This window comes from Aulonocara stuartgranti (assembly GCF_965226115.1).
Source record: "Aulonocara stuartgranti genome assembly, chromosome: 22".
Taxonomy (NCBI): Eukaryota; Metazoa; Chordata; class Actinopteri; order Cichliformes; family Cichlidae; genus Aulonocara; species Aulonocara stuartgranti.
In genome coordinates, this window is record NC_138957.1 from 36,503,932 (window position 1) to 36,519,153 (window position 15,222).

Below are 15,222 nucleotides of genomic sequence, written 5' to 3' on the forward strand. Positions count from 1 at the left end.
AATTGACAGATTAGTGAAAGAGAGAAGACAACTGAGGAAACAGTGGAGAAGGGCCAATGAGACAGAAAGGGAGGGACTTACTGCCCTGCAGGAGGAAATAAAGCAACAACTTAGTAAGCTGCGAAGAGCAGAACACCTCAGACGACAACATAAGAAGAAAGAACGGACAAGGACCCTTTTCTGAAGCAGCCCATACTACTTTGTTAAGGGAATTTTTTTTCAAAGAGAAGAGCTGGTGCCTCTTGCCCATAAAAGACCTGGAAGATCATCTGAGGAAAACTTACTCGGAGGAGTAACTTGGAAGAAGAACGCTGCAGCCACAGACGAGCCCCTCTTCATCACTGTGGTCAGCCACACCTCACCTGTCTCCCTCTTGGCACTGTGGACTGAAGAAGATGAGCCTGCCTCTGTATCCTCCTCTACCTATTCAAGGCTTCTAATATTAGATCAGAATATATATCATTCTTAAACATTTTCTTCTTGCTTTAGAAATGAGACATTTGTGGATTGCTAGTACACAATCATCTAGAAAACAAAAGGAAAAACATTAAAATTCAGAGTACAAAAATAGATCCATATTTAGAAATGATCCATCAGAATGAAGTCAGGAAATAAAGCACACAGCAGATCAAAAACATGAATAACAGGAGTCCTTTAATACATTTAGCTCTGACAATGTCAGGTTAAAGTTGGACAACTAAAATACATTGAGAGAAAGAACCTGGTTACATTCAGCTACATAAACTCTGTTTCCTGGAGTCAACAATTCAACATCCCATTTAGCCCCAACTTCTCTATCCTTACTTTACAAATGCAGCATAAAAGAGAATTGATAAGTTATTCGCACATTTGAAAATTGTTAAATCTGCTTTTCTTCTTCATTTCAATTTCCTGTCAAAATTCCCCATTTGTAGCTAAAAGTAAGAAGCAGCAACTTTCAGCTGTTTGAGAGAAACTGAAGAAGACATTTACTGAAGTTTTAGGACCAACAGGCTGATGAATAAACCAAGTAAAGCAAAGTAAAGACAAGCTGCACTTTGACTTTTATTAGAACAATTTGCTGGAACTACAGAGTAATGAAGTACTTCAAGGTTTTGTGTGGATGACTTCCAACCTTACTGTACAGCACAGAGCACAGAGGGACAATATATGTAATCAATATATGATGCAGAATGAACAAGTAAAGACTGTAAGCTGAGTCTGAGGCTCATGCAGGACATTTCATAGTGAGGTGTCTTTGGTTGGATTATTCAAACATTTACATCAAAGCACCAAACTCATCTCTCACAGATGAAGGTCTTCGAGCTGTAACCAACATAATGTTCAACTGCCTGTTTCAAGTTCCCTTTATCATCACAGCAGACTCCATAGGAATCATAACTCGTACTCTGCTGTGCTGGTGCCCACAACCTGTCAGAGAAATAAAATATGATATTAAACTGGAGTAAACTTTTTTCAATCCTGATTCCTTCAAACTGACTTGTTGTAACTGAACGTCATCACAGACTGCAGATGAAGAGAGTTCAAGCACAGCTGTTCATTCAAAGGAGGATTTCTGCTTTTCTTTACATTCAGTTTGTGGGGCTGTTGGAAAATAGCTCAGCTCATGTATTGCTGATCTATCTTCCAAAACATCCATGTTTCACTTCTAAATAATAACTCTGGAATAGAAACAAACTAATGTCTCACGTTTCTGTCAGCGCTGATCCGTCCACCCATTCCCATTCATATCCTCCTGATGTCTGTTTGCCTGTCAGACCAGTCCAGGACTCTCCTCTCATGTTCAGTTCATTGATAAATATCTATTTGGGAAGAGACACAAATATTTGCTCCAGTCATAATTCAGCACTTCTGTTGTAGTGACATCATCTTGTGAATATGTCAGAAGGAAGAATAACTGTGATGAAATTTTTCAGTTCTTCCATTGTGCAGAAATCAAAAATACCCAAAGAATTTCCCCACTCACACGCTTTTGCTCGCCCAATCTGGAACTTTTGATCATTAAATGTCGCCCTTTCTATCTCCCTCGGGAATTCCCTGTGGTCATTGCCTGCACATTTCATATTCCGCATCACACGGACACGGACTCTCACACAACAACAAGCACTTCACCAGGATGTTGTGTACATCAACTCACATCAACTGCCCTACCAGGGACAGTAGGACATTAGATCACTGCTACACTCCGTTCAAGGACTGCTACAAAGCTCAGCCTCTGCTGGCATTTGGAAAATCAGACCATGCCCCCATCTTCCTTATGCCTTTTTACAAACAAAGGCTAAAGCAGCAAGCACCAATCAGGGGGGAGTTCGCACACTGGACAGACCACTCAGTGGCCATGCTGCAGGACGCTCTGGATGACGCTCCGGATGACGCAGACTGGGACATGTTTCATCAACATGTTTACAGAAGCGGTTTTGGGATCTATCATTCAAACATTTCCCAACCAGAAGCCGTGGGTGGATAAAAACATCTGCGATCACGCACCGCTGCCTACAAAGACAGGCTCGTCGCTGGTAATATGGACCAATACAAGCTGTGTCTTAAAACATGAGCAGCGCGATCAGAAAGGCAGAGCAGAGCTACAGGAAACTAGAGTCACAGCTACACCAGAGACTGCAGACAATAATGGACTATAAACAACCAGCTTCTTCAATGATGACTTGTTGATGTCTCTTAATATGTTTCTTATTAATTATATTGCTTTTTTAAGATATTCTATATGTAATTTAAACTGTTTTCTCTTTGTTTTCTATTTGTAGCACTTTGGCCAACATTGTTGGATGTAAAGCGCTGCTATAAATAAAGATGCTATGCTATGATGAATGCCGATGTTTCACTGGCTGTTGAGCTGAACACATTTTATGCACGCTTCGACGCTGCAGCAATTAAAACAACAAATTGCGTGCGCACAGAGTGCGCCAGTGAAGATAAGGCTTTCATCATCACAGAGCATGCCGTGAGGAAAGCTATCAGGAGAGTGAACACCAGGAAGGCTGCAGGTTCAGATGCAGTCCCTGGTCGGGTCCTGAGAGCCTGAGTTGACCTGCTAGCACTGGTGTTCATGTTCATTTTCAACCTCTCCCTGGCCCAAGCAATGGTTCCCACGAGCTTCAAAGAGTCCATCATTGTCACTGTCCCAAAGAAACAACAGTCCACTTGCCACAATGGTTACCGCCCAGTAGCACTGACTTCACTTCACTTGTGATGAAGTGTTTTGAAAGACTGATGAGAGATCACATCACTTCTTCACTTCCTGCCACCATCGACCCACTTCAGTTTGCATACCGGACTAATTGTTCCACAGACGATGCCATATCTCACCTGCTCCACACATCCCTGAGTCACCTGGACACTGGAAGAGGGAATTATGTTAGGATGCTGTTCATGGACTACAGTTCAGCATTCAACACAATAATTCCCTCTAAGCTTTTCATCAAGTTGAAAAGTTGATCAGTTGGGACCCGTCATCGTCCTGTCACATTAACACTCTGGTGTTAATGCCAGCATCTCTTTTTCCCCAGAAGACTTAGAGACTTCCATCTGCCACTGAAGGTGCTCAAGAACTTTTACTCCTGCACCATCGAGAGCGTCCTGACGGCAAACATCTGCACCTGGTTTGGGAACAGCACCAAGCAGGACAGGCAGATCTGCAAAGAGCGGTGCGCTCGGCCGAACGCATCATTCAATCAGAGCTCCCTGACCTGCTGTCCATCTACACCAAGCGGTGCAAGTCCAAAGCCAGGAAGATTATGATGGACCTCTCCCATCCCAACAATGGACTCTTTGAGTTGAGGTCTAAGAAGCACTTCTGCTCCCTTAAGGCCAAAACAGAGAGAATGAAGAAGAGCTTCTTCTCCCAGGCTATTCGGGCCCTGAACCAGGTGTAGGACTGGACTCTCTCACACACAATACATCACCACAGCACTCTGTTTATTTGCAAACTTCTTATAATTTATTTTTTATTTTTATTCATAATTTCTTTCGTAAATCATTATTTGCACATTCTTTTACTGTGAATTCCTAACTTAAAATCTTTAAATTTTGTAGTAATCTGTAAATCTGACTGTCAATTCTTGTTGTCATTTAATGGTCGGGCATTGCACAGCAATAAGCATTTCACCACATGCCGTACTGTGTATGGTTGTGTGTGTGACAAATTAAATTTGAATTTGAAGCTCAGTTACTGTTGCAGTGGGATCACTGTTAATATTATATTTTATTTGGTTTTATTAAATAAGAAACTTAGCCAGGATTATGAGGATTGCTTTTATTTTGGAACATTTCTGTGTAATTTAAATTTTTGCTTCAAAAATGTGTAAAATCTTTGCATTTGAATGTGAATGTCTCTAACATAAAAGGAGAACCAAAGAAATCCATCGGAGTGGAGACAGGAAGCAGGTCACAGACTGACAGCAGGTCAAAGACACAAGTAACAGATGACTGTCAGCTCCATCAAAGATCACACAGACATGAACAAACACACCCACCTGTTCCTCTTTGCTGTTTATCATCACCAGATCAGCTCCTTTATCCTGACAGGCTCTCCTGCTCTCTTGCCAGTGCTTTGCCTCAGTGGATTTAAAGTAACAGCTGCTTCCAAATCTCGTCCATCGATCAGGACACTTCTCTTAAAGTCAAACACGTTTTAAAGGCGGTATTTATTTACTGCTCATAGTTTTTGTTGTGTAATAAAGATTTTTAGTTTTTAACAGCTTGTTACCTTTGATCTTCTCCTTTAGCAACTTGATTTCTTGCTGTAGTTGAATTATTTTTGCTGCATGTTGAGAACAAACATAATTATAATAAAATAAAAATAAAACAGGAATAAAAAAGGAAAAATGACTGCAAAGTTAGTTCATGAATATTTATTTATATTTGTTTTGAAATATTTCTTACTTGAACAATTAGCCTGGAGATGCTCTTTTTCCAAAGTGACTAAAATATCTGGTTAGAAACAAAACAGGAAACTGATTTAAAGTTTAAAGCATTTTATCAATGAAGTTTTTATTATTCCCATCACATGAATGGAACTAACACATGCTGAGCTGCATGCTGCTCAATGCACCAAGTGAACTAACTAGCCGGCACAATGATAGACATCACTGTCTAACATAGTGTGGCTGCACCTGCATCAGTCTGCAGCAGATGCTGCTGCCTGTCTGCTTTGTTGAGATAATCACAGAATCACCGTGTTGAGTGAAGAGTTTGAAGGAACAACAAGAACATTCACTCCACCTCCACAATCATGCACACATACAGACTATTAAAACCATTAAGAGGCTTAAAAAGAAATAAAGGAATGTTAAAATGGATTTAAAACTGAACGGTAAACCAGTGAAGGTACATTAAAACCATGGTTATGTGCTCTTGTTCTTGTTAAAATCATGCAGCATTGTCTCTAGGTGGCATCTAGACAGGATGGCTTAATCTTTACAGCCGTCTGAACTGAAAGATGGAGGACTTAACCACAGCATTGACATGCCAGTCAGGTTTTAGGCTGCTTTCCATTTTCACAACTAAATTGGTGATTCTGGATTTTTCACGTGGGGCCAAAGAGGAAAGGTCAAAGGCAGGGATACACAGCTGGAGGCACTGGATTTAAAAAGCATGACCTCTGCCTTTTTTTCATTAAAATTAAGAAAATTCAGTGCCATCCACCCCCTGATGTCATTGAGATAATCAAGGAGAGGCTGAAGAGAACCACTGTGTTTGAAAGGGAAATAGACTTGACAGGCATTAGCATATAAATGAAACACAATGCTTTCTAAAACTAGCACCAAGTGGCAGCAAATACAGAGAGAACAGTAGAGGACAATGAATGGAACCCCGAGGAACCCCCAGGGAAGGGCAGCGGAACCAGAGGTAAGATCGTCCATCATGACACAGAAACTCCTGTCATAGAGGTCAGACCTAAACCATTGCAGAACTGAACCCACTGCTCCAGTCTGGAGATGAGAATGTTATGGTCATCAGCTGTAAATTTAAAAGACAAGTAAAACTCTGTTCCCAGAAAACATTGCTAAAAATATGTTATTAAAAACCCTTAAAAGAGCAGATTCAGTGCTGTGGTTTGTTTTAAATCCAAAGTGGAACTCTTCCAAAATTTTACATTCATTCAGGAAGGCCTTCAGCTGGGTGTAAACGATCTTTCCCAAGATTTTGGGGGAAAAAAGCCAAAGTTAGACAAAGCAGAAGGGTCAATGTCAGGTTTCTTCAACACGGGTTGCACCACAGCATGTTTAAAATGGCTGGAGGTCAAATTACCATTAATGACATTAAGGATAAAAAGACCAACAGTAGTAACAACCTTAAGAAGATGTGGAGGAACGACATCACAGTTGGTTTCATACTGGTAACCAGTTTCCCAAGAGAGGAAAGGGAAATAAGCTCTAAGTGATCAAAGACAGCCAGGCAGGGGAGCAAGATGGACCGATGATGGGAGGCAAGAGAAATACAAGCTCCGTGTTAACAAAATTATCAGAGTTCTCTGTAAGCTTTCAGAGGGACGTGGGCATTAAAAGCAGTGTTAATGTATTATAAAGGACAAGGGGGTTGTGAGCGTTAGCAGCAATGATGTCGGAAAAATGTTTTGCTCTTGCAGTTTCCACAGCTCTTTGAAAACAACACCAGCTCTCAGTCTCAGAAGAGACTTGCAGTTTGTCCATCTTCAACTTTCATTTCTCCTGCACTCCCATCTGATGGCACGGGTATGATCACTTAACCAAGGGTCTGATCTGGGCTTTGATCGCCTGGTTTTAATTGGAGCCACAGAATTTACAACAGTATTATGGCGTACGGCACAAGGAATTAAATTACAGGGAAAGCTCCTCAGTGCTGAAAGACACAGAGGGCTGCAAGTCTAAATTATTAAAAACAGTGGAGACATGAGCAGCCGTTGAAGAGTAAAAACATGTCAGCACCGAGCAAGAGCAAAGAGTTTGAATAAATTAGAAATGGGTAAACCTTAAGATAAAGCAAGATCCAGTGTGTGGGTACATTCATGGGTCGGGCCGTTCACCCACTGAGTGAGGCCAAAGGAGTCCAATAAGTCTAAGAAGTCTTTTACCAGAGGCTTTCCAGAGTAGCACATGTGAATTTTAACTCCGCCTAACAATTAAAACTTGCTCATATTTTGACATAATTTCATCCAAGAAGTCTGAAAATTCCCACAAAAAATCTTTGTTGTATACTTTGGTGACCAATAGATCGCTGTGCACAGCAGCGGACGGAAGAGTCTCAACTCGTAAAAGGCTCGGTTCAAAGCTGCAGAAAACAGTCGGCAAAACTCCTCCATGACCCAAGGACCTCAGGGTATTAAAGTATGAGTGACAGTGGGGTAATAATTCTGAAAAAACACTGGACTCACCCGGAGAGGTCTGTGTTTAAGTAACGCTGAGAAGGTCCAAACTCTGGGACATGAAACATTCCTTAAGGATAAAAGTTTTATTCACGATGGACCTTAAATTCACCAGACCTATTCTAATGGGCACCACGTCTGTAGAAGCAGCAGTGGGAGAAGTAGGTGAAATCTGTGCAAGATGCCACAGATACCCAAGGTTGACACCAGGTGAAGGGGACCGGGTCCAACAGGGTCCAGGGAACACCAAGATGTAAAAAGTCTAGGACCCTCACCAGCCGCTCGCCACGACATCAGTGGCGCCTTCTCCAGCGAGATGGTTGTGGTTCTTGGCAAAGGTAAGCTGGTACTCCAGCCAAGAGCAGGGGTAAGAAATCAAGTCTTTCTTGATGGCAGTGCAGAAATTTTGCGGTAGACGGATGAAGGGAGGAGAGAGCTTGGCAATCATAGATTACTAATAAGCTGACATGATGAAAGATGCACAGGACTAACAACAGAGAGAGCAGTAGATAACTCGTCACACACACTGGGCCATCTCTTAACCGCTCAATCAATCAGTGCATTCAATGCTAAGTAAGAGACTCATGAAATACTAGAAGCTCAGTCAGCAAAACAAACTTGTTGGTCAGGCTGTACCACACAGCAGCTCATATTACTGATCAGAGAATTCTATTTAAAATGCATTTAAATAGAATCCACTAAAAGCCATTTATCAGTCAAACCAAGATGGTGGCGCGCACAGACGCAGCGGCCCGGAGCTCCTACACTTTTGCACTTTTGGTGGTACTGTGTATTATTTCACACAGTCTGGGGTTACTTCAATACAACAGAGATGATCTACTACAACTAAGCCGTGGAGATCTTCAACTAACATCCGAGTATCTCATCCCCCCGGAGATCGTTAAGCAACCCCCGGGGCTACCCGCAACAGCAAGCCGCAGGAGGAGACGTTGCGAGCGGAGGCAGAAGAGAGGCAAGCGGGGAGGCCTGTGGGCACGGCTAAAGACTAGTCCGTTTAAACCACCACTCCCGATCATATTCCTCTCCAACGCCCGTTCAATCCGTTACAAACTGGATGAAATACGACTGCAGATCGCCACTCGACGGACTTTTAATAACTGTTCGTGCATGATTTTCACTGAAACCTGGCTGGACAGCGCCATTCCCGATGCGGCTATCGATCTAGCAGGCCGCACCGCCTATCGAGCCGACAGGTCTGCGGACTCGGGTAAGAAGACTGGCGGGGGGCTGTGCATCTATATTAACAACCTTTGGTGCACGAACGTCACGGTAACGGAAAAACTGTGCAGTACAGAGGTAGAACTGTTGGTGTTAAAGTGCCGTCCATTCTATCTCCCTCGGGAATTTTCTGCCGTTTACATCTGCGCTGTTTACATTCCACCAGATGCTAATGCTAAGCTAGCGTTAGCACAATTGAGCAGCAGCATCAATAACAGCCTGGTAGCACACCCGGACAGTGTCTTTATTGCGGCTGGGGATTTTAACCACGCGGACCTGAAATCTGTACTTCACAATTTCCACCGTAATGTGAAGTGTGCTACCAGAGGAGATAGAACGTTGGACCAGGTGTACACCAACATGGCGAATGCGTACAGAGCCCAGGCTTATCCCCACCTGGGTCTGTCAGACCATCTCTCCCTTCTGCTACACCCAATATACACACAAAAGATCAAGAGCACTGGGATTACAACCAAAACCGTGAGAACATGGCCGCAGGATGCTATTCCAATGCTTCAGGACTGTTTCCACTGCACAGACTGGGATGTATTCAAGGTGCAGGACACTGACAATCGTGTCGCATTGGACAGTTACACCTCCACTGTCTTGGACTACATCTGTTTCTGTGTGGACAATGTAACAACTTGGAAACGACTCCGTGTGTTCCCTAATAATCCACCCTGGATGTAGAGCTGGGCGATATGAGATTTTTTCATATCACGATATGTTTTTTTCATTTCAGGCGATAACGATATCTATCACGATATAAGCCAAATAACTATATTTGTAAGATTTAAATGTGCCGTTGCTCACAAGTAAAATGTGAAATAATCAGCAGCTTGTTTTTATTTAAATATTTATTTCCCATAATAAGTTCAACAGGGTAGATGTACTTAAGGAACATGAGACTTTTTCAGATAAATAAAGGCAAATATTGCAAACTACACAAAAGGCAGCCGCTAAAGCGTTTAAGTTTCAAAATAGTACAAACGAAACAGACTAAATTGTCAATTCCACTTAGAAACAAAATATTAATTCTAAAAATAAATCTTAGTTTGTTTTACAGAAGAACAGACAAAACTGACTAACTTTTGTCAATATCAAATAAACTGAGAACTAAAAGGAAATTCTCAATCTCTCCTTGTTGTATAGCTGAGCTTTTCAAACAGTTTTAACAGTTACTTTAGTCTGACAAAAGCCGAATGACGAATTAGCGCTTCCAGTCAGAGACTGAGGCTACGTCCACACGTACACGGGTATTTTTGAAAACGGAGATTTTCCATTTTCGTTTTAAAAAATAATCCCGTCCACACATAAAGGCAGAAATGAAGGAAAACGCTGCTATGAACATGCCAAAGCAGCAGGTGGCGCTAGATTCCTAACCGTGCCTAAATGTTGGCCAATCAGAAGTCTAGAAGCCTCGGTGGGAAAAAGTAAACAAAGCTGGGGCATAGAAGCAGAACCGAGTCGTAAGTGTGGAGGGACAGTAACTGTGTGTATATGTAAGCATTTAAACACTGCAGAGAGTAGAATTAACAGTATTGTAGAAATTCATTTCACCGAAACAATAACGTGGCGCGCAGTGTGACGCATGCTCCAGTTTATTGTATTTCCAGACTTGCTTTCGGCACAATTTACAGTGCACGCTACTCTGTTTTTGTCAGACTTGAAATAGCCGAAATACCTTCACACTACGGAACTTCTATGGCTCTTCCGTTTGACAATCTCTCCGGCATTGGAACCATCATCTGTTTTCTCTTCGGTCACGCTCGGTTGATTTTTCTAGTCGGCACACTCATTTCCTCCATTACGCGCTGGCTCCATTACCCGCTGGCTGCTTCCCAAACAAACACACGTGCGGCTTGGCACTTGTGCTGTACGTAACAAGTCACGCGACGTGACGCTGCGGCCGTGACGCTGCGGCTCTGCGCTACTTAATTTGGATTGGCTGACCTTTTTTTTTTTTTTTTTTGAGGACAAGAGCGGCGAGGTCTATCGCGATAGCTTAATTTCTCTATCGAGTAAAAGTTATATCGCGATACATATCGTTATCGTTCTATCGCCCAGCTCTACCTGGATGACACACGGAGTTCAACAACTTATTCGAACAAGGAACAACGCTTTCAAATCCAGGGACCAGAAGGCATACAGTGCTGCCAGGGCCAACCTGAGAAGAGGCATCAAGACTGCCAAGCAGCAGCACAGGAGGCGTATCGAGGCCAGGTTTGAGAACAACACAAACCCAAGGCAGGTCTGGGAGGGCATCAGGGCTATCACAGACTACAAAAGGAGAACACCATCACCCTCAGCCGACAGTTCTACTCTGGCTGAGGATCTAAATCTCTTTTATGCCCGTTTTGACAGGGAGAACACCGACCCTGTCCTGTCCCCTCTCCCCTCAACCGACCCTGCTCCGGTCCTGAGCACTCATGAGCTGAGGCGTGTGTTCCGGAGCATTAACACCAGGAAGGCGGCCGGGCCGGATGGAGTGCTGGGCCGGGTGCTAAAAGACTGTGCTGCGGACCTGGCGGACGTCTTCACCTCTATATATAACACCTCGTTGTCCTGTTCACTGGTACCATCCTGTTTCAAAGCAGCAACCATCGTTCCCATCCCAAAACAGTCAAATGTCACATGTCTGAACGATTTCAGACCTGTGGCACTCACCCCCATTCCCGCCAAATGCCTGGAGAGACTGGTCATTAAACACATCAGAGCTGCTTTTCCACCATCCCTGGACTCGCACCAGTTTGCATACAGGGAGAACCGGTCAACCGAGGATGCGATCGCCACAGTGCTGCATACATTACTGAAGCACTTGGAACACAGGAACACCTATGCACGGCTCCTCTTTGTAGACTACAGCTCGGCTTTTAATACCATCCGGCCATACAAACTCCGTCCCAAACTCCACCAACTGGGACTTAACTCCTCTCTGTGCAACTGGATTGTGGACTTCCTCACTAACCGTAGACAGAGTGTCAGAGTGGGTAAGAACACCTCTTCCACCCTTGTGGTCAACACCGGTGCCCCTCAGGGGTGTGTTCTGAGCCCTCTGCTATACACTCTCTTCACCCATGACTGTATTTCCTCCTGCGCGTCCAATCTCATTGTTAAGTTTGCAGATGACACTACAGTGCTCGGACTTATATCCAACAATGATGAGACAAACTATAGGACAGAGGTGCAACAACTAGAGTCATGGTGCCACGACAATAACTTGGTCTTAAACACCAAAAAGACCAAGGAGATCATTGTAGATTTCCGGAAGAGGGGCCATAACAACCATCTGCCTCTCTTCATTGGCAGTGAGGCGGTGGAGAGGGTGAGCAGTTTTAAATTCTTGGGGGTAACTGTGACCGAGGACCTGTCCTGGGGCAACCATATCACCTCAGTTGTACGGAAGGCCCAACAGCGCCTCTACTACCTGAGGAGACTGCGGAGCGCACACATTCCCAGATCTCTGATGTTGAACTTCTACAACTGTGCCATCAGCAGCGTTCTGACGTATGGATTTCTAGTGTGGTTCCCCAGCTGCACCAAGGCCGACCAGCAAGCACTCCAGCGGGTGGTGAAAGAAGCTGGCAGAATTATTGGAACAAGTCTGCCAGAGATCAGTAATATCTTCCCCACTCGCTGTCTGAGGAGGGTGCACAGTATCCTGCGGGACCAACATCACCCTGCGCGCCACCTTTTCCATCTGCTGCCCTCAGGGAGAAGGTACAGGTCTATACAGGCCAGAACATCCAGACTGGCCAACAGCCTGTATCCACAGGCTGTGAGGCTCCTGAACTCTCTGCCCCCCTCTCACGGACAATAACCATATCCAACTTCTTAATAGCAATGAACTGGTCTGCATTGGTGCATCATATCTTTATTCTCTTCCCCCTCCTGCCCCCCCCCCCCCCCCCTCTTTCTTAAATAGATAACTATCATATCTGATATCATATCTCACAGTACAATAATATTGAATGGGTTGCATTGTTGTATTTTGTCATGTTTCTCAGGTCTCTGTCTGAATTTCTACGAACATTATTGCTAAGGATTGTCTTATTGCATTGGAGTCACACTGGGTTAAATATGTACACTTGGGTTTTAAGGGGTATTTATTATTTTCTTCTTTTTTTGGGTTGTATGGAAGCCCCAAACGCAATTTCATTGTTCTTGACAATGACAATAAATAAATAAATACTAAATACTAAATACTAAGAGGGAAACTAATCTCAGAGACCAAAACTCATTTTGTCCTGAATGGAAACATGCTTTTAATGCTGGAAAGGTGCTCATCATAACATGGTAGTCTGTGGGGACTGACTCGCTTTCAGAATCAGCCTTTAGTGGTCATTAAAGGAACTGCAGTTTTTGGATCTGTGCTGGCTTTCTGTTTCTTATCTGTTTCAGACAGGAAATGGCTTTGAGGAAGTGACAGCATGCAAAGAAACACAGGCCTATAAATGAATGTGATTAATATGAGTGATAACCTCCAGTGTGCTGAACGCTAGACGGAGAATTCCCTTTTCTTTATATTTGTAAAGCCCATTAGACTATCAAACAATTTGCGAGGCAAGAATAAATTATTTTTCATTGTTCAACCAAAGAGGAGCTCTTAAAGAGAGAGAGGAAAAACACATTCACACCTCACTCTCACGGTGCATACAAACCAGGAAATGCTTTTTAAAGGGCAACACTGTTTTGCCTTATAGAGAAACTGTGTCATAGCTTTCATCACATATGCCTTAAATAAAGTTACATTTGGGATCAGCATTGATTACTTTACTAATGAAGGCTGAAAACTTTCCTTTTCATTCTTCTTCTTGCAGACCTTTCTATTTAAAAACAATAAAAAGAAAAGAAAACAATAATAAATAAACAATAAAACACTACTGGTCATATTTGACACTACTGGTCAAATATGACCAGTAGTGTCAAATATCACCCATTTCCCGTGTAGAGGGGGAACAGGTGACTGTTTCTAACTAAAATATGAATAAGAATAGGAGCCAAACAAAAGCAAGTCTACATCAACATCTAATCTGTAAAATATTACATCCACCAGGCTATATTTTAATAAAATTACTCACATCGTGTGGTGATTCCAGACAGAATCAAAAGATACAGCAGCCCAAGATTCACTTCAAAAGCTCTGAACCATCTTCTTTTCACAGCTAAAAGCTTCATCTGGATGTTTAATTCTACAGAGACAAAATTGAGATTTAATTATTGTATTATTTTAATTAATACGTCGTAATCAGACTGCACTCATCTTGAGAATGAGTTGAACAAGTTCATCATGTTAGTGTCATATTTACAGGAGAATGTTTAACATATAGAAAACAGAGAAACAGTGTTTGAGAAGGAGAAATATTTCTAGGTGATTCTTAGAGCATGTGGGCCAGAAAAAGGCCAGTATATCTGTCAGTATGGTCGAAAATAAGCTTAAAAATACAATTAGCTCTGTAGACATGAAGACCACTCTCGAGTTGTTTCCTGTGGTTTCACTTGCACCACACAGTGTCTAAGAAGACTTCCTTGTTTTTAATATTTCTACCTTTGCCTCGGATCTGTCAGATAAGAGTCTTGTGGAACTTCCCTCCTTTTCTGTAATTTTTTGACGACTGAACAGTTTTTAAACATATTAAACCAACTTAAATTCCCTCATATTCAGTTTTATTTATATAGCGCAGAATCGCAACAACAGTTGGCTCAAGGCACTTTGTTTTGTGAGGTCAAGACCTTGCAATAGTACAATAGTTTATTTATTTCCTGCTTACCAGCTGCCTGCAGCCCAACATCAGGATGTTGTTCTCCATCATCTAGCATCTCAACCTCACTGTGCTCTTGCTCTCGTCCATCACTGTCGATCCTTCTGCTGTATTTCACTCTAAAATCGGCTGCAGTCTGACTGTCTGCAGACATCTTGGTGGGTGAAAGTATTTGAGCAGCTTTCACTGTCTGTTTCTGTCAGTCAGGCAGGCTTTAATCATCAGCATCAAACAGGAAGTAGCAGCAGACCAAACCACAAACACAGAGAGGCTAACTTCATTGGTACTTTACAATGTGGTTCGCAGACCTTTGAGTGAGAGCACATGTCATATTAAAAAAAACAACTTTTTCTGTCATTTTTACTGGCTGTTGCAACACGGAACTTTGAAACTAACAGAAATACATACATGTACAAACAAGAATACCTTTGTCTTGAATTAGTACATACTGTGAATAGACAGAAGCACACCAATTTCAGAGTTTTTCCAACACGGGAACACCTCACATGTCTAACAGAGCTTCAGTGAGACAAAGGAGATTCTTTCAGCTAGTGGCCAACTGAAGAATGCCCTCAACTCATTTTAAATCTGTGTTTCATGCCATTGGTGTTTACTTCCTCATGCAGTTTGAAAAATTTCACTTTCTTCACAAAAACCAGAGGTCATATGGCACTTTTCCTACTCGAGCTTTTACATCAAATCAAACAGTGTGACAGTGCGTGATCATATAGATAAAGGTAGGCCTGTTTGGTTTCACTTGATGCGCCTTATAGTCTGAAAAATACAGTAATAGCAATTTTATTAAGTTGAGGACTTAAGTTGGGGATCTCTGTAATACTTGATCATCAATTTATAGACAGA

General features: G+C 42.6%; 1 protein-coding gene across 1 annotated transcript; it reads right to left on the minus strand.

Annotated features, from left to right (window-relative positions):
- Window positions 1-577: 577 nt before the first annotated feature.
- LOC309699536 (CD209 antigen-like protein D) lies at window positions 578-15,101 on the minus strand. Its single transcript, XM_082522639.1, has 7 exons — window positions 14,371-15,101; window positions 13,681-13,791; window positions 4,900-4,947; window positions 4,724-4,777; window positions 4,491-4,630; window positions 1,690-1,802; window positions 578-1,410 (listed from the first exon to the last, which is right to left on the minus strand). Exons 1-7 carry the CDS (start codon window positions 14,513-14,515, stop codon window positions 1,278-1,280), a joined length of 744 nt encoding a protein of 247 aa, XP_082378765.1. The 5' UTR covers window positions 14,516-15,101; the 3' UTR covers window positions 578-1,277.
- Between the last annotated feature and the right edge of the window lie 121 nt (window positions 15,102-15,222).